The sequence below is a fragment of the Melospiza georgiana genome, chromosome 9, assembly GCF_028018845.1.
Source record: "Melospiza georgiana isolate bMelGeo1 chromosome 9, bMelGeo1.pri, whole genome shotgun sequence".
In the NCBI taxonomy this organism is placed as follows: domain Eukaryota; kingdom Metazoa; phylum Chordata; class Aves; order Passeriformes; family Passerellidae; genus Melospiza; species Melospiza georgiana.
In genome coordinates this window covers 20,071,660-20,094,636 of record NC_080438.1, presented here as the reverse complement: position 1 = coordinate 20,094,636, position 22,977 = coordinate 20,071,660, and the positions used below count along the sequence as shown (strand labels likewise).

Here is a 22,977-nt window from a genome sequence, read left to right as displayed (position 1 = left end):
AAGGAATGCCTTCAGATGTAATAAAATCACGTTTCTGCCGCTGCTTTGTAAAGTTCCCAGCGACAGGCGCTGCTTTGAGCCACCGCGCTCTGCCTCTCGCAGTCTGGCACTAGGGAGATTCCTCCCCGCTCCATCAGCGGACTGTCACATTACTATTATTAGTTGATCGCTCTCCATGTGCCATTAACCGACCCGGCTCCGGACCGCCGTAGGTATAAAACCCCGCGGGCCGGCAGAGCCGGGGCAGCGGAGCGCTCCCTGCGTGTGGGGCCGGGGCTGCGGTGAGTGGGGCTGACCCGGGGCTGCCGAGCCGGCGCAGCCCCGCCGGTACCGGGCCGGGGGAAGCCGCGGTCCTCGGGACGAGCACGGGCAGGGCGAAAGCGGGCGGCGGGTCCTGGTGGGGGTGGCGGGTCGCGGTGGGTCCCGGTGCGCCCGCGGAGCCCCCGCCGCCGCTCGCCCGCTGCCCTGCGGCAGGGCCGGCACTGCCAGGGACGCGCAGCTGAGCCTCGCCGCCCCGGTTATTTATAGCTCGGTGCTGCTTCCAGCCCAAAATTAGCCTGTTGGCCGAGTTACTGCCTGCGGGAGGGGGGCTGGCTGCGCCCCCCGCGCGGCCAGCGAGGGGCCGGGCACGGCGCGCCGAGCCGCAGGGCCGGGGACGAGCCGGGCCGGGCCGGGCCAGCTGCCGCGGCGCGGGGCTCGCCTGGAATGCGGGCGCCGGGCGCGCGTCGCGACTTTTATGGAAAGTTGCAGCGGCGGAGCGGTGGCCGCAGCCAAGGGGCGCTCGGCAGCGCAGCCCGCCCGCCGCCGGAGCGCCCCGAGCCGCAGCGCGGGCAGCGCACAGGTAAGAGCGGCTCCGCCGCCGTGGGGCACAGCGCGGCCCGGCCCCCCCGCCCCGCTCCCTTCCCCGCCGCCCCTCAGCCGGCCCCGCTGCCCCGGCTTGCGGCGGGTCTGGGTCTGGGGCTGCCCGCGGCGCCCCTCGGCCGGAGCCGCGGCGGGAGCGCTGTCTCCTCTCGCCGCCGAGACCGCTCCGCTCCGCCGGCCGCCGATCCCTGCCCTGCCCGCAGGGCTGCGGGGCAGCCACCCGTTCGCACCGCGGCCGCGGCGGGAGGGCCCGGGCCGGGCAGCGCCGGGGGCGGTGCGGCCGCAGCCGTGAGGGAGCGGGGCCCTGAGGGCGCGGGCCGGGCGGGCGCGGCCGCAGCGGTTTAACCGAAGGCGCCGCCGTGCGCGGGGCTCTGCCCGCCCGGCCCCGTGAGGCGGCCCGGGGGACGCGGAGCCCGGGAGGGCCGTCCCGCCCTGCCGTGAGGGACCCGCGGTGAGTGATGTGCGGTTCATTAAAGTTAGCTGAAAATCCCCGAAATCCCCGATTTTCGGAAGCCGCGTGTCTCTAGGCGCGGAGTTCAGTTTTGTTGGTGTGGTATCAGCAGCGAGGGCGTACTGGATGCTCCATTGGTTCTGCTTCACTATGGAGTGATGGCTGTAAAACAGAGGGGCTTGGAAGAAATATTTGGCTTCTGTGACAGGTTGCAAATTAGTTATTATCACGTTTGTTTTAGGTAAATAAGGGCTTCTTTTAAGCTGACAAGTATTGATAAAAGCATGTTTAATTTCAAGCATGTTAGAATTTCAAGAGTTAATCAGCAAATAGTTGCATGGTAGAAAACACTGTACTCTTAACCTTAGATCTCAGGTCTTAAGAGACATTAGCTCTCCTAGAAAATTGTCCAAGTAAACGAAATTATGAATTATAATTAGTCCTGTAGGAGGGCCAACTGTATCATTTAAGGAGCATGCAGAAGTATGACAACATGACTGGTCTATGCAGAAGGCACAGTCTGGTGATAGACAAGAGCTGGGTAGATGGTGAGACATTAGTAAGGAATACTTTGACTGCATTTGGAATGTATTAGATGAGTAGTTTTCTCAGTGAAAGAAGCCAGACAAGCATTGATGTGGTTATCAAGCTTTGAAAGTCCTTTAAGGAGAACCGGTGCCGTGGTCAGGCTGGCTGAGGGGAGGCAGTGGGAAAGCTCATGGCGCTGGGAGAGCGGCGCAGGAGGCGATGGAAGCGACCCTTGCTGTGCACTGAGGGCAGCTGTGCCTGCTCAGGCGAGGGTGCTACACGATGCAGCTCTTTACAGGCATCAGCACCAGCAGCAGCGGGGTAGGGCTGCTCCAGGGGAAGCAGCAGCCTGTCTCTGGGAAGCCCTGGAGACCTCTCCTTGGGGGCAGAGGCAGAGCTCAGGCCATGGCCACTGTGGGTGACCAGCCCTGCTTCAGTCTGAGCTGGCCAAGAGCATTTCTGACAAGAGGCAGAAAGGCTGTGTCCTGTCAGCAGGGAAGATACAGATTGCAATAGCACCTCGTGGCCAGCATTTGTGTTTCCTTGGTCTCTGGAGTCCTGTCATTGAAGTCAACAGAGCACTTGGTTCATCTTCAGCTGCCGGACACAGCGGGGAGTGGAGAAACTGTGGCATGGGACAAAATATCCTGGTTTATCTCGTGGGAACCTCAGTTCACAATTTACTGCCACTTCCATTTGGATGAGCAGATACCATGGAACATGAAATCATGGGCCAGAAGATGCCAGCAGGGCTTCCTCACTACCAGAGCAGTCTCTGAACCCCCACTATGTTTGCTCTGGAGCCTGTGTACCCCATAACAGCAGAATAGAGCAAGGGATCAGCAGACCTTTTGTGCAGAGAAAGGTGATCACATTTTTTAACAGTTGGGCTGATTGGCACTGCTGCTTTAAGAGTGTTTACAGCTGTATAAAACATAGGCATCCTTTACAATGCATATGTTTTTATAAAGAACACCCTATCTGCAAGGAGTATTCTACAACAAAATAAGACTCTCAATAAATGTCAAAGTGTGATAAATTCAAAGGTTGAGGAAAAGATTGTAAAATTAACTGGGCCACTTGTTGGTAAGCATTCTGGTCTTTAATTATGAAGGCTTAATGAAGGAAGTACAAGTAAGTGGAAGTAGTCTTGCATTTTGTATTTATACAAAATGAGAAGTTTAGACAGCTGGTATTAATTGTCATAACTCACTGGCTGCAGCGGAGCTGATGGTTGATGCCAGCTCAGGATGTTCCTCTGTGCATGATAATTTTAGTATCTACTTCAGTATCTGTAATTTGGTACAACAACTGGCAGTGTCATTCCAGAGCAGTTACAGGCAGGACATAACTGATGGCCATTTCCCCTCCTCTATCCAGTTCTGTTTAATATTTTATTAAATATTCCAGTGCTGTGGACTGTGTTTGCCTCTGCTTGGTGCTTTGGCTGCAAGCAGTGAGTTTCCAACTCTCACAGTTTGGTTTTCTTATATATAATGGAGAATTCCCTGCAAGTGGATCACAAAGAGGGGACAGATGGTAAATGTAGCTGAGACCGTGCCATGAAGGGCTTATTTATAACCCACAGTACCCAGGAGGAGAGCAGGGGGCCCTTTGAAAGGAGAAATCACAGAGGAACTGGACCTTTTTTTCAAGTCCTGACTTCATACTCCTATTGTAAAGAGTGCTGTTTGGTTCAGGGAAATGATGGCATTTTTTGTGTCTGTGAAGATGCTTATCAAGCCCCTGAAAAACAAGATTTTTTAAAAAGAAAGCAAGTTTTATTATTTATGGGAAGGTTTTTTATTTTTTAATCTGGTTAAAGCTGTACAACTTTTTTTTTTTTATCAATTGAGGACTATGACCTGCTTTCAGAAATGGAAATTAATTAAATTTAAGGAGATAGATTTTGGGACTTGTAAGCCATCAAACTTCTGTGTCCCCTTAATGGTTTTCTTTTTTTACTTTTCTTCCCCAAAGATTTTAGGGAGGCTGCATGAAAAGTTGAAGAAGTGCTGTGATCATAACAGGTCAAGGCATATCTGAGCTGATTGCTTGTCCATTTACAGTAAATGAGTAAGATGTTTGAGAGCAGTAATTTATATTTTACAGAACATTTCTGATCTGTTCCTGGTTTCCTATGTATTATTGCTTTTGTGTTAAATTTTCACTTCAACTTTTCACTCTCTGTGCATAACAGCCAGTCAAATTAAGTGGCATTTTCTCTTTTTTCCAATTCCAGAGTTAGGACCATTGGTCACTGGGTGCAGGTTAAATTTTTCTTGAGGAGAGGACCCTTCAAAGGGACCCTGCAGTCTGGTACTTTCAGTATAAAGCTCCCAACACCAGACTAACTTTATCAAAGATATGACATTTAATTGTAGGAAAGATAAAATGTGGAGAGAAGAAAAAATTACACTATTTTCAGGTGAATGCTGGAGTGATGAGTTTGGGACGGCAAAGGGTAACAAGGTGAACTTGTTTTTTGATCATGGTTATGTTCAAAATTATCATCTGGGATTCTTTTTGAGTGGGAAGCTTCAATGAGGAGCTCTTACAGCTTCTGCTGGGGAAAGAAAAGAAAAGGTGAGACTGAATATTAAGATTGGACAGCTTTGTAACAGGATAAACAGTTTCTGAAGTAAGGAGCTAAACAGGCAGGCTCATGTTGCCTCAAAAAATAAGAATGGCCTTTATTAGATGAAAATACAAAACAAGAATACATACATATAAATAGGTGATTTAATATAACTAGTTCATCTCAAAAGGAAATTAGTAGGTCAAGGTTTCTTGGGTTGGAAAATCTATTACTGCATATTTCTGCAGAGCTATTGGCAGATGGGGAGGCACTGTTCTTCCATGATTTGTAGGTGTCAGGGATGCAGCCACTTGGGTGTTCTCAGCACCAATTCATGGACTGTGAGCCTCTCCTGATGCTGAGGCAGATGCAGAGGAGCTTCTGTCTGCAGTGGTTGTTCCTGAAGCTGTGGTCACTGCCTCACAGACCCAACCCAAAACTCAAGAGTGCTTCTTTTTTTCTTCAATATTTTGATTGTCTTTATTGGAAATGACCCATCTGCCCTGAGGGGTGCCCGAGGCAGGGTCCAGCCGCTCATCCTGCTCAAGGTTTAATGGCCATGCAGAGGGCTGGAAGTGCACACATGGGTGCTATCATGTTCAGCAGTGTGCTGGTGCTTTATATCAATATCTTTTAGCATCAGAGGTGGAGGTAGGATGACTTGCAGAGGCAAAATGCCTTAGAGCCAGCTGGCTAACCTTCAAACATATTAGAGTTAGTGATGCCAATGAACTGGAAAGTAGCCTAAAGTAATAGCAGATATGGCAGTATTCCAAATGGCAGAAACATATCTGCCATCTTGGAGGCCCACAACCTGTTGGACTGGCACTGTTTTGGAACTTCAGACAGCAGGAATTTGCAAAGGTTTCTTCCAACTTTTTTTTGCACTTCTAAGAAAAATTTCAGATTTGTTATCCCACTGTTGAGGTTCAGGTAATTTGAACTATCAGAAAGGTTCAAGACAAAGTCTTGACTCAGGAACATCTTCTTACAATTAATTGCACTAATAAACCAGACTTTGGAATAGTAATTTTTCAGATGACTTTAAGATGAAGCCCTATCCATGGGGTACATTGCTGTTGTCACAATTTGTGGCAACCTTACCTTGAGGTGTTGAGGTGAGGTGGAATTCCTTGTGACAGATTATCTTTGAGTGTTCTCTGCTCCAGCCCCATGTCAAGGGCAAAATGTGTCTGTGTCCCAGGTCACTTCAATGCAGGATTGCACCAATTCATGACATTCCTTTGTTTTCTGATGGGTTCCTGCAGTAAAGCTTTGAGTCAGCTGCTGGATGTTTAGTACAAGGCTAAAGGTTGCCAGCCCCAAGTGGGGAAGGAGCCTTTAAATGAGCAGAGTAGCAAAAGATGAGAGCAGAGAACTTCCTCTAAGACCTGCTTAGAGAAATAAGGGAGTTAAAAGATTTGCAGTAGTTTTAAGGTTCCACTGATCACAGTGGGGATTTTACTTACATGGATAGAAGTCAGCTAAAGCTTACAGAGCTGGGAAAATCCTGCACAGTGTACAAATGGATGGCAAAGCCTGGGGAGACCGAGTCCACAGAATGCTGATGCAGTTATCTGCCTTTCCAGACTCCACACAATTCTAACATGCTATTGCTGACCTGAAACAATCTCAATAGGAACTGCTACTTGGTGATTATATGTTCATGTGTTCACAAGTGAGAAACTGAAATGCCTTGGATTCCTATCAGTCTACAAATGAAGGAGTGGGGTGAGGATGGTGTGACTTTCCCTGCTAACTGGTTGAAAGGGAACACCAAAGTGCTCTCCAGAACATCCCTATTGAAGCCAAAATTGAGGAGTTTAGAGCTTGTAAATCAGGGCAAGTGTTGGTAGCTAAATGCTCTCGTTTCATATGTTGTGACTGCTTTCATTGGGAAAAACATCCCAAGATCTCCAAGAATCCCATTCCTTTTGTGTAGCTACAGCAGTGCCAGCGAGCACTGGTGATGTTGGTGTATTTTTGAGGAGTTTACATGAAAAAAACTCTTACTATTAATTATTTTAAAAAGTGCATAAATATTTCTATGTTTATAATCTGTTTGCAATTAACACTTAGAGAATTTGAAAAATAAGAGCTTAATTTTCTGTATCATGAAAATCCCTGACTTCAGCTCCTCTAAACCATGAGTGAGAGGTCCCTTCCAGTGCTAAGCTGCTTTTCCAGCACTTCTGCTTAAAATCTTTGAGCCCCTTATTTGCACCGTGTTTGGCACACTGAGTTTAGGCTTTCCTGGGACTCAGAGGATCAATACAATACAACAGTAGTAGCACTGGAGTCACATCATGATTTCCTTCCTCCCATGGGCTCTGACAGATCTGAAGCTGAAAAGAAGAGAAAAAGAAGAGAAAGTGCCTTTCTGTTAGCTTCCTAGTATACAGTGTACTTTAAAATTTCGAACAATTTTCTTCTGAAAAATGCTATGTAATTTCCAGAACACAACTACATTATACAATTGGCTTACCTATCCCATTTCATAGCTTTTGCCACTCCCTTTCCCTGGAGAAGGGCAGCGTGACTCGGTGCCGTGTGCCGGGTGAAGGCCGGGGTGGCAGCAGGCGCTGCCCCAGCCCCTGTCCCTGTCCCCTGTCCCCTGTCCCCGCAGCCCCATCGCGGCTCGGCCGGGCCGGACCCGGAGCTGCGGGACGAGCCCCGGGAGCCGCGGCTTGGCAGCGAGCAGCACGGGCAGCCCGAGCTTGGCTCCGAGTTTTGTTGTTTTTAAAATGGAAATTAGAACCCAATATCTAGGACTATATAGAGGAGTTATGAGCATGAATAGTGAATCATAAGCTTGTTCTTTTAATTACTGTGGCATACTTAGAACCTATTCATGTCTGCAAAAGCCCCAGCGGACCAAGTGAAATTGTGATCCATCAATTTCAGCCTATGCAAACTTATTTACAGGAAGATGGTTAAAGCATCATTTAAAAGGAAAAGAAAGGAATGTAACTACAACTGTTTCTTTTAGGTAGAAACTGAAAGCCATCTTAAACATACCAGGTGCAGAGCACAGTACAGTAACCATGAATGACATTGCACAGAAAACTGAGGTATGTACCAATTTTAAAGTAATCAAGGCAATGTAATAATTTACAACCGATGCTTGCAGAAGTAATAATTACAAATAATTGTGAAAGACAATTATACTGGAAATCTGCTGGTATTTTTACAGTTAAAGGGGTTTTGTTAAGTAGCTTAAGATGTGATGGAATCTGTGAATTATGTTCTTATTAGAAAAACATGAAGGAGGAGGGTGAAATATGGAAAAGGTTTTAAATGTTGGTGGCAAAATTCTGGGCAACATTTACATCTGATGCTAAAATGTAAATATATTAGGCTACTTCAAGTATTTCCTCTTCTACATAGACTTACTGAGTAGCAGGAACAAAAACTTCTGGTGTAGCTGGGAAAATATGAAACAAAGCATGTTTTTAGCCAGTTTTCTCAGTATTATTTTATTGAGAACATTCCCGTTGTCATCACTGTAGGAAGACAAAACTTCACAGTAGCTCTGAAAGTGGGAGCCTTTGGTGTTTGGACACCCACAGAGTAACCATTGGCAAAGAAGTTCCATTTGCTGTATCACCATCAGAGCCCTGGTGGTCCAGTGATCTTTGCACTTTGTAACATAAAATCTCTGGGCTCCTGTTTTTTTTTCCAGATATTGAAAAAGTAAGCATATTGCAAGTTTTAAATTAAGAAACACTACTGCTTATTTAAAAACTATAGATGGCTGTTGAAGTGTTGCAGAAAAACTCTCATATGTATTGTATTATGTATCTATGTATCTATGTCTTTTTATCTCTTTTAAATGTTGGGGGTAGAGAGTCTCTTTGGTGACTGCTTACGATTGAAAGCAACAATAAAAATCTGTATCTAATTTAATAGTTTAATATAATGCTGAATGTTGTTTTGGATATTTTACAATTTATGACTATTTATGAACAAATATAATGATGCTTAACTGATGATGGCTCATGGCACCAAGTTCATAATCTCAATTGCACTTCTTTTTTATGTTCTTACATTCTTTCTAATCCAATCTATCAGAAATATTCTGTCCATCTGTTTCACCTTTCTTTTTCTTATCTTCATTTCTTCTATATCTTCACCAAGATTCTGCTTTCTTCATCTAAACCCGTCCAAAAGTCCTATGTGCCCAAGCTTCACAAGGGTGATGTAAAGGATAAATTTGAAGCAATGCAGAAAGCAAGGGAAGAAAGAAATCAAAGGAGATCTAGAGATGAAAAGCAAAGAAGAAAAGAACAATATGTTAGAGAGAGAGAATGGAACAGGAGAAAGCAGGAGGTTATTTTCTTTGCTAATATTTTTGTGTTATAATATTTATTATTATATCTGAAAATCTATTCACATTATTTGAATACAATAATACTGGGATTTCATTTAAGTTATAAAGACATTTTACTTTCTATGTTTCATCAACTAGATGAAAGAACTGCTTGGATCTGATGAAGATGATGACACCAAACTATCTAAAACAGAAAAGGGTTATGTTCCAAAGCTCATAGGTAAGAGAGGCCTGACTTTAATGGCCACAGAATTCCCTGGGTGAGTGTCAGATGGAACTGCTGAGCTGTGCATTTCATGTCCACAGGAACTGTTAAAGGCAAGTTTGCAGAAATGGAGAAGCAAAGGCAAGAAGAAGAAAGAAAAAGAACAGAAGAAGAAAGAAAGCGCAGAATTGAACAAGATATGATTGAGAAAAGAAAAATTCAAAGAGAATTGGCAAAAAAGGCACAGGAGGTATGTTTATCTGATCCCAACAGTCAGGATGTAATTGTAAACAACAAACACTAAAAATGTTTTGTATTGATCAGAAAGATTGATCTTAAGATTTCTCATAGTAGAGATTTACATGGGAGATGCTCAGTGGGGTGGAAGTGAGATATAATGTTCAGTCTTCATTTCTTTACAGTAACAATTTTCTTGTAAGCTCCAAAGTTGAGTTGCAGATGAAACTGCACAGGCATAAACCTGTTAGAAACCATGCACAAATTTTGGTGTCATATGCATATAAGTTTACTAAACTAATTTGAAAATGTTTCTTGTATTTTATAAACTCTTACTTTAGACAACCTTTCCTTGTAAGTTAGTGGATAGAGCTCAGTGATACATGAACTAAGGCAAGCAAGAAGTAGTAAAACACCAGTGGCAGGTAAAAATGAGACAACACTAATGCAGTAAAAATAATAAATCATGAAGATCCAGGTCATGTTTTATTCCTTTGCCATTTTGTGAATCATCATTGCATATATATATAACATATGAACAGACTCCAACTTTTATTGATGCCAATAAAGCAAATTCTGTCTTTTGTAGGATATCAAACTTAATTCCTTTTGCAAGTTTTCTTCAGTGCTGCAAGTACTGCAGTGAGAGTAAGCATTTAAATTATAGACTAAAAACATATGCAAATTTCTGTTTAACCAAATGATAGTAGTACTTCATTTAGGTTGAATTTGTAAGAAATGAAAAGCAGTGCTATAGGAGAAGTCAGTTTTTGGATAGCCTTTTCTACTAGAACTTCCAACATGGTTAAAATTGTACTTTTAATTGGCATTGTATCTAGCATTTATTTAATCTACCCTGCAAGGCAGAAGGGCTTACATGTAGAATTTTAAAAAGTGTGTCAGTTTTAGGTCATAGCATAGGCACAGCATAGGAAGCAAACACAGCATTAGGCTTTTTTCAGGAGCTGAGGGGAAGACAATGTCACTTGAATCAGATATAATCAATGACTTAGCTTTAGGGTTTTTTTACATTTTTTTTTTTACATAATTCTGGAATGTTTAAATGAAGAATGGACATCTGAAGTACTGTTCTTGGTTCAGCAGTGTTGAGAATGCTTTAGCAGACTTTGTGTGGGATGTTTTATGTCTTGTTGCCTCTTCCTCGACAAGCTGACCTATCTGAAGTATTCAGCAGAGCCTCGCTCCTTACCACCTCTGTGAATTTATGTGCTACATACATATCACTGATACAAAAAGAATTTCCAGTTCTATGTTTGCAACTCTAAGGCAAAGAGCCAAATTAATGTAATCATATGAAATTCTCATTTAATAGATTGATGACTTTAACAATACGGGAACTGAATCAGCAGCTGAGGTAATCAGATTTTTTTAAAGAAATGTTCACCTACATTTTTATTCACTTTGTTTTATTATTGTAATTTGGGTTGGGAAAACTCAGAAAACAGCACAGAAATACCTAATTAAAGTTCAACCAAGGAGTTAACAAATTTTTAATGTATATGGAATTATCTCTATACTTGAAGTCAATATAATGAAGTCTGAAACAGAGCCTGCACTATGAATATTTTGTGGCTAATTAAGAACATCTAAAATGTAAATATTCAAAGCCACCAGAATTATTTTATATATATTAGGAATTCTTTTCCTAATATATATATATATTAGGGATTCTTTTAAGTCCGCTGGCTTTGCAAAGAATTATCTTAAAAGCTCTTTGCCTTAAACTTGAAATTAAAGGGGGATTCTGACAATATACAGATGTTTGAACACCTCACTCAGTTAACTTTGTTATTTTTTTTACTAATATACCATACGGGTTTTGATTTATCTTGCAAATAAATGTTTCATTTCAAAAACTGGGCCCAAAGGTCCTATTGTCTTTCACTAACACAAGAAAATCACACTCCTACTACAGTTTTGGAAAGAAAAACTAAACCTGCAAATTCATCAGTTTTAACTTATTTGGCAGGAGGGAAAAATATGAGTAAATTATATTTTGGCAAATAAGTTGTAAATAGAGAGTTGAAGCAGCAACATCCTTCAAGAAACAATTATGGTACCTGAAAAATTACATATTAGAAATTACAAATTACATATTTCTGTGTTGAGCTATTGGCTTATTCCAGCTGCAGTTTATTATCATTTACATAATAAATACAAAACTGGAAGTAGAGTGTGGTTACAATTGTTGTATATTCAAAATTACACCTGTTCTTTCCCAAACCTTGAGTTTTTATGGCAAACAGTTAATAAAAATCCATAAAGGAATTAAGGAGCTTGCCAGCCATTATTTTTAAAATATATATATAATTCAGTTCTTGATACTCTTCAGATATTAGAAGAAAACTAGTGACTTTATTCTCGTGGGTAATATTCAATACAAGTAAATCTTTTGGAAGTTTTTTGGTGCACACACGTTAAACAGCAGCTTCATTAAGAACTGAGGCTACCTACAAGTCAAGTGCCATGAAAATGTAATAAATATCTTTTTGGACAGGAAGGGGATGATTCACTGCTAGTTACAGTAGTGCCTGTAAAAAGCACCAGGACATCTGGGAAGATGAAAATAAACTCTGAGAACACAGGAAAGGAGAGAGCAGAACAAGGAAAGACACAGGATGAAGAAATGGCGCTAAAAGATGAGAAACAAAACCAACTCCTTAAGGAACCCAAGTGCCTTTCATTAGTCCAGGTAAAGCAGTCATCCAAAAATACCTATATAATAGATATTTATTGGCTTAAGATACAACTGTTTCATTTTCCTTACCCAGGGTGAAAATGAAAACAGTGAAACTCAAGATGCTCTGTCTCCTGGTAAGCTGAAAGTGACATTTGAAGAACTGGAAAGACAAAGACAGGAGAACCAAAGGCGGCAAGCAGAGGAAGAAGCAAGGCAGCGTTTGGAAGAGGAAAAGCGTGCCTTTGAAGAAGCCAGGCAGAGAATGGTAAGCACACGTTTTGTTCATGCTGGTACACAATCTGCACATTCTTTCCTGTATGTGATTCTTCTCTTTTCTTCTTCCTTATCTCTATTTCAAGCTGTTAAGAGTCTGGAAATGAGTTTTTGAAAGACATTTTTGACCTTTGCTCTAACTCAGTAACCACACTGGCATAATGCTTTAGACATTCTTTTAGTGAACCAAAAAATAACAGTGTTTTGATTTTGCCAGCAACTCAGTAGATGTTTTATCTACACTTTGTAGTATCTTAAGCTGTAAGCCTTCAAGAAGATGAGTGGCTGTCTGTTTTCTCTGAAGTAATGCTGCAGATGGTTCAGTAATTGGTTTTTGATGTAAACATTCCTTAGTAACAGAATGCTGTTTCTTATCCCCATATTTATTTGTATATGTGATAGAAATACACATCAATTACAACTCTCCTCTTATGAAGAAAGGCAAAAAAAAAAGACAGATCAGCTCTTTTTTATGTACTAACATAAACAACAACAAACTATAAATTACTAGAGTGAGTCCCCCAAATTGTCAGAAATGCAGCCCACAGATCCTGTTTTGTATTACATGGAAAACTGCCTCCATATGTGTTCTTTATCATAAGTCAGAGCTAGATCAGCTATACACAGAGCTCACTATAGTTTGTTCTTGGATCATACTGAAGGAATCAAACACTTAGTATTAACCTAAGCTAACCAGATAGTTTAGCTTAGCTTATTTTTCCATACTCCATTTCCCCTGTATAGTCATGATCACTATGACTTTAATTCACACACAAAATTCACGTACAAACAAGATTAACAAGAAATGAGATTTTAATCTTACATAAAAACTTGGAAAATATTGTTTATAGGAAATTTGCTAGCTTTAACAGAGTATAATTATGCATGGACAGTTTTGGAAAACAGCTCTAGATCACTATTTTGATTATATTTCCAAAACATTCAGGATATTTATATTCTACAGAAACAAACAAAACCAACAACACAGAACTTCTAGAAAGCAGAAACACACAAATTTCCAACTGGTCCATATTGAGAGAGTTCTAGGTTTAGGCAGATACCCAAACTGTGGTTTACTTTTTCATCTCCACCTCCAATAAACTGCTGTTGTTTCACACCACTAACCTTGCCATTATGTCAATAATGGACATTTTTGGGTTTTTTTGGGGGGCAAGAGATTCTAGTGAAGGAGAAGAGTGAAGAAACTGAAGGAGAGTAAATTCCATGAAGTCACTTAGGTGTTCTAACTGAAGATTAATTCACATCTCCCTTCCTTATGCTTATGCATTTATTTATCAAGTCATATGAATTAATTTACAAATTCTCTACATCACAAGAATTTTTTTTAACATGAAGCTGTATCTACCGACCAGTGGTTGTCAAAATTTGAAGTGAACATTTTTCTTAAGAATTCAGCAGTTAATTTCCTTAAATTCTCTTTTTTTTTTTTCCCTTACAAATTTCAAATAAAGATTTCTCTAATTCCCTTAATGGGCTATCCCACATACCAGTCCCAGGGCTGCTCAGAGTACAGAGATCTGGATTATCAGTACTCTGACAGCTCCCAGTCACTCCCTCCATGAACAGATAAAATACTCTGGGATGTCCTCTGAAAGGGGCTCTTGATTGCAGCTTGTAAAGCACAGGCTTCTCTTAGCACGTGAGAGTTCACTGGAGAGAAGCTATAGTGAGGAGACCAGAGTATCTCAATTCCTTTTCTTCAGTGATGATTAAATGTCTAAAAAGAAAAGAAACAAAAATCTCAGTCTGGAATAACAGTAAAATGCTAACTGATTCAGATTTGCTATAAGACTGTACAGCATTTCTTTAAGTGGTGCACTGATGAAAGCAATTTCTATACAAACAAAAAGACCTGATGATATAAACATCTATGAAAATGATGTAAATAAAGAGAATAGAGAGTGATTTACAGTAAATGATCCAACAATGAGACCATAAAGTATGTTCTTAACTGTTCAGTCTCTTCCTGGTAACACACTGTTCTTTGAATTACACACTCAACACAGTTTTAAAAATTATAAAAGCTATGTGTAGGATACTGAAAATTTCTTTTCTTGCTCCCCTGGCTAGAACAAAGATTTAAATGATGCTCACAGGAACCTAAGTCTTGATGCATTTTTTCCCCCAAAGAGAAAACAGTACTTATAAAAGATCAGAAACGAATGGAGTATTTATTTGCAATAAAGAATATTTTTTCTTGTTTGGGTAAGTGCTTTCTACGTTTTCCTCTCCCTATTCTCTTAAGATAAATGAAGGTGGTGATGAAGAATCTGAAAATGCTGTTAAAGAATTCCGCCCTGGTAAACTCAGACTCAGTTTTGAGGAGATAGAAAGGCAGAGGAGAGAAGAGGAAAAGAGGAAAGCAGAAGAGGATGCACGACGACGCATAGAAGAGGAGAAAAGAGCATTTGCTGAAGCAAGGAAGAACATGGTATGGTATTTTGGTTTAGCACAGAATTTAATTTTTACCTAAATCCCAATCTGGAAAGAAACTCTGGGAAAAACATTTAAATAAAGTCAGTAATACATGCTTCAACTCCTTCATTAATTAGTTCACCTTACTATTTATTCTAAGGTGATGGGGTAAACTAGTCAGGTTCATTTACCAAAAGTAATCAGAGAACAATCCCTCCTCACAGCCAGCCTAGAGAGGATTTCAGATAATTCAGTCCAAACCAGGTATCACATCCAGTGGGTATTATTGCACTAGATGCAACATACTTGGGAAACAAAATGTTTCCACAAGGAGGGTTCATTGTTTTGAGTTTTTTTTTGGGAAGAGAAATTTCTTTTACAGTTTCAAGTTTATTCCCTTACCTCTACAGGATGTCCACTCTTACTACTAAAAGCACTACTAATTAATGACATAGTAGAAAAATGCTCACTGCAACTATGTATCTTCCAATCATCTGTGGCTCTTCAGGGAGAAAAAATGAAAAGGTTGAGCTCTGCTACTTGATGTTTTTAATGCTTGCTCAGGGAAAAACAGAAAATAACTTGTGGTGTTTACCATTAGAACTCTTTGTAATACTATCTTCCCTTGACAAACACAGATTTCTGTCATATGCAAGGACTTCTAAAATTTGAGTTAGGATTAAACTGGAGAGAAATTTTCAGGGGGTTAGGACTGACTCTACCTGAAAGCACAGAAAGATGCCTGATTTCAGGGGTTGGCAACTACTATTTATAATTAAAAAAAAAAAAAAGTGGCCACTGAGCTTTTAACTGTGGTCTTCATATACAGTCAAACCACTTCAAGATTCAGCAGGCTTTTGGGTATAAGCCAGTTACTTATTGGTGGATATCAGGAAATACAGCATTAAATTACAAAAATACAAACTAGAATGAAGTAGTGTTTGTTTCAAAAGGGAGGGCAGGACCTGCCAGTCTAGAACTGTGGAATAACCCAGGCATCTGGTAGCACCTTCCTACATCCTCTGTGGCTGAACTGGGGAAGGCCAACTGTGTGCCCAGTAACATTTTCTCAATCATTCAAAGCAATACTTTGAAAACTTTGTATGAGTACTGATACAGCCAGCAGGGCTCCCTCTGCCTGGAAACTGGGCCAAAGACTTGTGCTGAAAGACTACCTAGAGAAGCTACAATGTGAATTTATATTTGATGCTGTACTGAAAAATAGTGTCTGTCTGTATCTCCAAAGACAGAAAACAAAACCTAAAGCCATTTAAAAATACCCTCAATCCAACAAAAGAATGCTACTGGAGACTTTTTATGAAAAGGCAATAGAGAACTAAAGGAAGCCCAGAAAGTATGTGCTTCTTCTGTTTTTTCCCGCTTTCTTGAGAAACTCTTTTTTTGGCCTCAGTGTAGCAAGAACCTAAACTCAAGTGTCCAGGCAAGAAAAACCTCACTGATCAACAGGGTGTAATCCATCATACCAGCACAGTGGCTGTGACTGCTCTACTTGCAGACAGTCAAAGTGGTCTGTAACTAAAAAAAACCCTGAAATATATTTTTAGCATTTATGCACTTGACAGTTCTCTGTTAAGTAGCATCCTGAATATGAATACTACATTTTCTACTATTAACAGAATATAATCCTGTTTTCCTTATTTCCCACTGCTACAAAATGTAGCAGCAGTGAAGATTGTCCTAAAATGTTTAAAAATATAATAGTCCTCCCTTTCAAAGGCAGTAAAAATGAACATTAAATTGTTATTCCAGGAACTTTTTAATGTTCATTCATTTTAATTTTGTTTTGGAAGTGGTAGAAATGGTAGTTTTGTGGCTGGAAAACACAAATGCCACCTCCTTTTGGATCTCCCTCTTTCACATTTCCCTGTGCTATTTCCATGCTCCCCAGCATCAGTGTGATCACTTCTACACTGAAATCTTTCACCCCCATCAATCTTTTTCTGGTAGAGACTGCAAAAAAACCCTGTCTTAGCACAAAACCCCCAAAACAAAACAAAAAAACTTTTCCTGTTGACTATGCTACAAACCATGATTGTTACAGGAAAGTTTCTCACTACCAACCATTTCCACTTTGCAGAAAAAAAAAGTATGGCCTAATTTCACAAAATATGGCTAAAATGTTTACTGAACTAACCACAGAGGTTTTGTGCATGACATAGCTCAACTAAATCTTTGTGATTTTTAACCAGGGAGAAGGTGTCTGTGTTTTCATAACTTAGTTAGAAATACAGAGACAGCTGCTAGTGCATGCACAGATTCTGAATTCCTTAGGGCAAATTCTGAATTGATGCTTCTCGTGGCCACTTAGGTTTGGTATCTTCTTGAAGTCATGAGCTTATGAACTAATGCACCACCAACAAAAGAATTTCATGTTGCTTTGCTAATTTAGTTATGAGTAGCCTCTAAAAACTGTTGGGGCATAATTTTCACTGTAGGGAGGAGTTCACAGCTTTGGTTTTTGACTTCACTTCTCTATTAACACAATTTCAACAATTATGCTCATATTACACAAAACAAATGAAGAATGGAAGGAATGGTGGTGCTGAAGTCCAGTCGTAAGTTAGAGGGAAAATCTGAGTAAAATCTCTAGAATTTGAGTGAGATTGGGCTAAAAAACTACTGAAAGAGCTGTGGCAAATAAAGAGAGATGGGCAAAGTAGGTCAAGAGTGTGGGATGAACCAAGGTAACACCAGCAGCAGAGCAAGGTGTGGGTTACAGTGGCAGTAAGCAGCAATAAATACAGGTAGTGCCAGAGGCTCTTACAGAAATGCCTATTCTCTGCCCCTTTATAGTCAGAGCACTTTCTCAAAAGGAAATATTGCTCCTTTAATTATTGCTATCATTTGACTGATTACTGCTTCTGGAAATGTCTTCAACTGAGGGCACATTGAGCTCTCCCATATTTGCCACAAGGCTTTTCAAACCTGTGCTGATCAAACAGTGCCAAAAGCCACATCACCCCCCAGTTCAGTACCTGACCAGTGCCTGACCTCACCTCACCTTTACCTACATTCCCGTTGAGACAATCTGTTAGTAAGCTGATATGGTTACATGCACATATATTCTTTTTCATAAACTTCCATTAAAATTCCTGTATAACTCACTGTCACTACTGGCTGCTTCTGTAGTGTTCAGATTCATATTTTACTACTTCAACAAATTCAGTCTGATAAAATATTAGTTCTTGCACTTGCTGCTTTGGACATAATGAAAACTGCCTTTCCTAGGCCCTACTATCTTACAGATTAGTCTAAAAGATAGGCCAGCTGCTCCCAATGCCAACCAGGCCTAACCCTGCTCTGAAGCCATTCAGGGACAGGGAAAGGAGGAAACCCCTGCTAGTGGGTGTATAAATCAATAAACTAGCCACATAGCTTAACATAAACAAATTGTGCAAAAAGAAGAACTTCTTCTGAATGTTCTGTTCCTTTATCCTTACTGGGAATACTAATACTGCTTTAGAACACAAATGTAATTCAGATTGCTTATGAGAAAGCTTACAGATAAATGTACTTCAGTATTAAGAGCAATGACATTTAAACACAAACACTTTGTCTGAAGTAAACAAGAATTAATTGCTTTAGGTTCTAAAGGTGCATTTAGAGGACACCCTCCCCTACAGAGGGAAAATACTGCACTTTAAAAAACCACCTAATCTTCATTATAAAAGTTTAGTGCTGTAACTAAAGTGAAATACCAAGCCCCAAAGCACTCCCTCCCACAGCATCAGAGGAATGGCCACACTGGCACAGTGCCCCTGTCTGTGCTGGGGCAGATGTGACAAACAGTCACTCAGCTTTATGTACCACAAGTGTCTGAACAATGCTGTGATTTCATCACAGATATAATTAATGCTCTGAATTTCCAGCAGGTGCTGGATGATGAATCACCAGAAATGTTTAAAACCTTTTCTCAAGAATCTCTCATACCTGGTAAACTGGAAATTAATTTTGAGGAGTTGCTGAAACAAAAAATGGAGGAGGAAAAGAGGCGCACAGAAGAAGAGCGTAGGCAAAAGTTGGAAATGGAAAGGCAAGAATTTAAACAGCTGAGACAAGAAATGGGACAGGTTTGTACATCAAACTATATGTTAAGTGTGCTCTGAGTAAAAATAAAATTTATCACTTTGTTACTAAAAGTTTAAGACTGGAAAGAAAAATTCCTTTGAAAGAAGTTTTAAGTTAATGCATTCAATATTATGTGAAAGGGAAGAAAAACAGAAAATCTTATTTGTAAAACATTTTATATAATGACTTTTTTGTCACTAATCTATCAGGAAAATGTGTTTATCCACTCCCACCTTGGAAGCAAGTACAGTTATGAATTTGTAGTTTGGTTTTGCAATAATTTCTGAATTTCTGGATGATTAGTAAAATGATTAGATAATATTTACGATCTTGGGAGAATATCTAGTTCCCAAAAGACAATACAAAAACAGAAGTAAGAGAAAGGGCAATATTCTTGCTTTTCCTTGGAGAGATACTGTGCTACCTAATGAGAAAAATACAGTGGGCTCAATTTTTTTCTAATTGGTGTTTCAAGGGTTTGAAGACTGGCACAGTTGATTTTAAAAATCACACACAAAATCTGCTTTACATGCCAATGTTTAAAACATCACACTGATGAACTTCACACTTCAGTGTGGCTGTGGGTGGCAATTCTTTTATTGTTCCCTTTTGAATGTTAGAGAACAACATTAATTTATTGTTTTATTATTTTTGTTGCAAAGCTTGAGCAAATAGTAAAGGCTCTAGCTTATGATGTTCTCAACAAATCCTGGGGAAGCAGGGAGAGACAGGGACATCCAGCTAAAATGCATGTACATCTTTACAATTAGGGTCATAAAAGGAGGGAGAAAAAGATCAGTAATTACAGCTTCCCATGTGGTTTGACTGCAGGATCCACAACTGCCCTTTCTTTTCCAGCCACAACATCTTGAAATGTCATTTACTTTTTCATTGAATTAGGAAAAGATAAAAAAGGCAGTATTTTATTTTTAACAAAATAGCTGTATTTTAGAGGATTACTTCATATCATATCACAAGCAAGTAGAGGTGAATTTTGGACTCCAGTTAAGTTTTTTGTATTGGTCTGTGTCTGGTTTTCTGAATCCAAGAAGGGCAGTTTATTGCGAGCAACCCTTGAACAAATGGGATATTCAAGCAAGGTATTTTAAAATCTGTATCTAGTTGAGATATGATACAAATGCATTCATCATGAGATAGCAAAGTAAAAAAAAATTACAGGGGAAATTTCAAATAACTAACAGAACTGTAATGTATTGAATTATACCATCTGGAGAGAGAATAGGTAGTAAAAATAATGAGGGTATTTTCCATCTTACACATTCTGTCATTTCTCAACAGCTGGAAGAAGAGGCTGAAACTTTTGAGTTAAGCAAAGAATATGAAGAATTGATGAAGCTAAAAAGAAGCGGTTCTATCCAGGCAAAGAACTTAAAAAGCAAGTTTGAAAAAATAGGACAACTGTCTCAAGAAGAAATACAGAAGAAGATTGAAGAAGAGCGGGCAAAGAGAAGAGCCATGGATAAAGAAATCAGAGAAAGGGAAGCTGAAAAATTTCAAGAGGTAAGTTGCATTCTGTGTACTTAACCAGCACACTAATGATCCAGCAGTGGAAAATGCTGCTGCTTTGATAAAATTTTGCTGTTTCCAAAATTATGTTTTCCCTTCTTTCCTGTTCCTTCCCTTGGATGCTTAAGGACATCACACCTCAGCATCCCTTAAAGAGACAGCACCAGTTTATTATCAGTGATTTGGTCAAGCAGAGTTCTGCTTTTCTGCTCAAAGCCCTACAGCTCAGCATTTTAACCTGAAACCTGCCAGTCTGAGGGCTTAAAACATCATTCTGAGAATTACCTATTAATCATCACTTGAACTGCTTCTCCTTCTGAACTCTTTAATTCATTCTCCACTACATGAATGGAATAAAAAACTCAATTACCCAATCCAGACAATACCATTTGAAGATCAAGTCTCTGTGATGTACACTCACTCCTCAGGGTAGAGCAGAAGAAGGTTCCTATCCATCTGTATTTCAGACCAGAACCTTCAGTTTTTCAGAGGGGAAACCCCAAGAAATGGAGCTATCAGTGCCAAAGTGGTCTGGAATCCATATGCTCAGTGTGAGCTTTTGTGATGAAATGTAAAACCTTAACAGTACTAAGCCTGATCTGAACTTCATTCTGGCTCTTCTCCACAGGAGTCACTTCAGCATCAGCTCAAAGTCTGCCCTATTTGTGAGCTTTTAATTTAATGATTGACACTCATTGTTTTCATAAGGTCAACTGTTTCAGTGTTAAACCCAATCCAACATCATGGCAAAATAATCCAGTCACTGAGGATGTACAATTGGCAACAAGTGTTCAACTTTTATATTAATAAAACTTCTGCAATATTTTTTACACAGAATTTTTGAAATTACTTTTGCAAAAATCTTGTCCTATCCTTGGATGAGCTATTACAAAACTCACCCTACACTCAAACAAACTTCTGATAAAACCAGATCTCTGTGTGGCTCTAAGTTAAAAAAAAACTCCGGGAACACAAAACTGGTTTTGCTATCATATATATGTCTAAGGCAATAAATAATAGTTAAGCCATGTTTTTAATTATTATTTCCCAAGGATGATGATGTAGATGTGACACCAGCCATGAAATCTGAGGCTCCATTTACTCACAAAGTGAACATGAAGGCTCGTTTTGAGCAAATGGCAAGAGCCAGAGAAGAAGAGGAGCAGAGGAGGATTGAGGAGCAGAAATTACTACGCATGCAGTTTGAGCAAAAAGAAATCGATGCAGCATTACAAAAGGTATAAATTGCAAAATAATCTTCTCCAGTTGTGTCATTTAACTTAGCTTCTAAATTACCACTGTAGGCAACACTACCAGATACAAAAGGAAAGTTCTGCTTCTTTTAGCAGGTGCTAGGAATTGCTGAAATAATATAAAATTGCTTTTGGTGTTTGCACATACTCTCCATGGAATCAAAGAATGGTTTGGGTTGAAGGGGCCTTAAAATCATCTAGTTCTGACTCCCCTGATGTAGGCAGGGACACCTCCCATGAGATCAGGCTGCTCAAAGCTCCATCCAACCTGAACACTTGCAGAAGAGCATGAGACACTGCTGACATCCTGTGTCAGAGTATGTGAGATCCTGTGAATAGTCTGAAAATGGAATTGACATTCCTGCCTGTTTTTTACACCAACATTCCAGCCTCATTAAAATGCATTTTACTGCCCGTGGCATGCCCAGATTGGGTGCATTGTTATGTATTGAGGACAGATGTGGAATTTCCTCTTCTCAGAAACACAGTAACTTGTAATGAAACGTGTGTCACTATCAGTCATAGTGCTATTGCTACTTTAAATTCAACTTATTTTAAAACAGAAAAGGGAAGAGGAAGAAGAAGAAGAGGGAAGCATTATTAATGGTTCTACTTGTGAAGATGAGGATCAGGCTCGATCTGGAGCTCCCTGGTTCAAGAAGTCACTGAAAAACACATCAGTTGTTGACGGCGAGCCAGTGAGATTTACAGTTAAAATTACTGGAGAACCAAAACCTGAAGTTACATGGTGGTTTGAAGGGGAAATGTTGCAGGACTCTGAGGACTATCAATATATTGAAAGAGGAGAAACCTACTGCCTTTACTTGCCAGAAACCTTCCCAGAAGATGAAGGGGAATATATGTGTAAAGCAGTCAACAATAGAGGCTCAGCTGCTAGCACCTGTATTCTCACCATTGAAAGTAAGAGCTAGCATTTTAATTTGCTTATATCTCAGTCTTATTATCTTTCCTGTTATGAAAATCTAATTTCCTCTCTCTCTTAACCCTCTTTCTGTTTTCTAGCTGATGACTACTAATGCTCTACTTTAGCTGGAATCTTTCTTCCCCTCCACTTTCTTACTGCATCATCTCTTTCTCTGATGGGGCCAACTAAAGAAAGCAAGGATGTGCATTAATTTGTCATTCCTGCATCAGATAAGAATATACCCTTCAAATTGTGAGAATTCCCTACTCAATGCAAAAACTAGTATCAAAGGCTGAAACTAAAAGGAATCAATGCATGAAAGATCAACTGAAGGAAAAAGCTGAATTATCACAGTGCTCCAGCATTTGAAGACCAACTCTTGTGTAAGAGAATAAAGCTGAATACACGATCTGGAACTTGTGTAGTAGTGTAAATCTGCTGGTGTATCCTGCATGAGCACTGAATATTTAAGCTGTTTTACCTTATCCCAGAGGCACTGAACTGGCAAAGGAAATACTTCCTGATGATTTTCAAAAACCCAAGTGTACTATTTTTAAAGAATAAAAGATGACATAAGTGCTCA

General features: G+C 40.2%; 2 protein-coding genes across 7 annotated transcripts in view; one reads left to right on the top strand and one right to left on the bottom strand.

The window, feature by feature from the left end:
• The first annotated feature begins 238 nt into the window (after positions 1-238).
• Positions 239-22,977, top strand: NEXN (nexilin F-actin binding protein). 3 transcript variants are annotated; one of them, XM_058029886.1, is made up of 14 exons: positions 239-281; positions 7,412-7,489; positions 8,556-8,747; positions 8,887-8,968; positions 9,055-9,203; positions 10,524-10,565; positions 11,709-11,903; positions 11,983-12,156; positions 14,431-14,616; positions 18,491-18,691; positions 19,989-20,210; positions 21,269-21,454; positions 22,033-22,390; positions 22,493-22,977. In XM_058029886.1, the coding sequence occupies exons 2-14, from the start codon at positions 7,463-7,465 to the stop codon at positions 22,504-22,506; spliced, it is 2,028 nt and encodes a 675-aa protein (XP_057885869.1). In that variant the 5' UTR covers positions 239-281; positions 7,412-7,462; the 3' UTR covers positions 22,507-22,977. The 3 variants fall into 3 exon arrangements, with proteins under 3 accessions (XP_057885869.1, XP_057885871.1, XP_057885870.1); XM_058029888.1 differs by lacking the exons at positions 239-281; positions 10,524-10,565 and adding an exon at positions 765-841 and having other exon boundaries at positions 7,408-7,489; positions 18,494-18,691; XM_058029887.1 differs by lacking the exons at positions 239-281; positions 10,524-10,565 and adding an exon at positions 765-841 and having other exon boundaries at positions 7,408-7,489.
• Positions 7,530-22,977, bottom strand: part of FUBP1 (far upstream element binding protein 1) — a 38,882-nt gene continuing 23,434 nt past the window's right edge. For 2 of the 4 annotated variants that reach the window (XM_058029892.1, XM_058029889.1), the window contains one exon: positions 12,960-13,902. In XM_058029892.1, coding sequence (XP_057885875.1) covers positions 13,885-13,902 — 18 coding nt within the window. In that variant the 3' untranslated portion in view covers positions 12,960-13,884. Of the gene's footprint in view, positions 8,677-12,959; positions 13,903-22,977 lie in introns of those variants that run through there. The other 2 variants (XR_009114791.1, XR_009114787.1) reach the window with 2 other exon arrangements.

Coding starts and splice junctions, on each gene's coding strand:
- NEXN (XM_058029886.1), top strand. CDS start 7,463: ATGAATGACATTGCACAGAAAACTGAG. Junction 8,969..9,054: donor TTATGTTCCAAAGCTCATAG/GTAAGAGAGGCC, acceptor TCATGTCCACAG/GAACTGTTAAAGGCAAGTTT. Junction 11,904..11,982: donor AGTGCCTTTCATTAGTCCAG/GTAAAGCAGTCA, acceptor TTCCTTACCCAG/GGTGAAAATGAAAACAGTGA.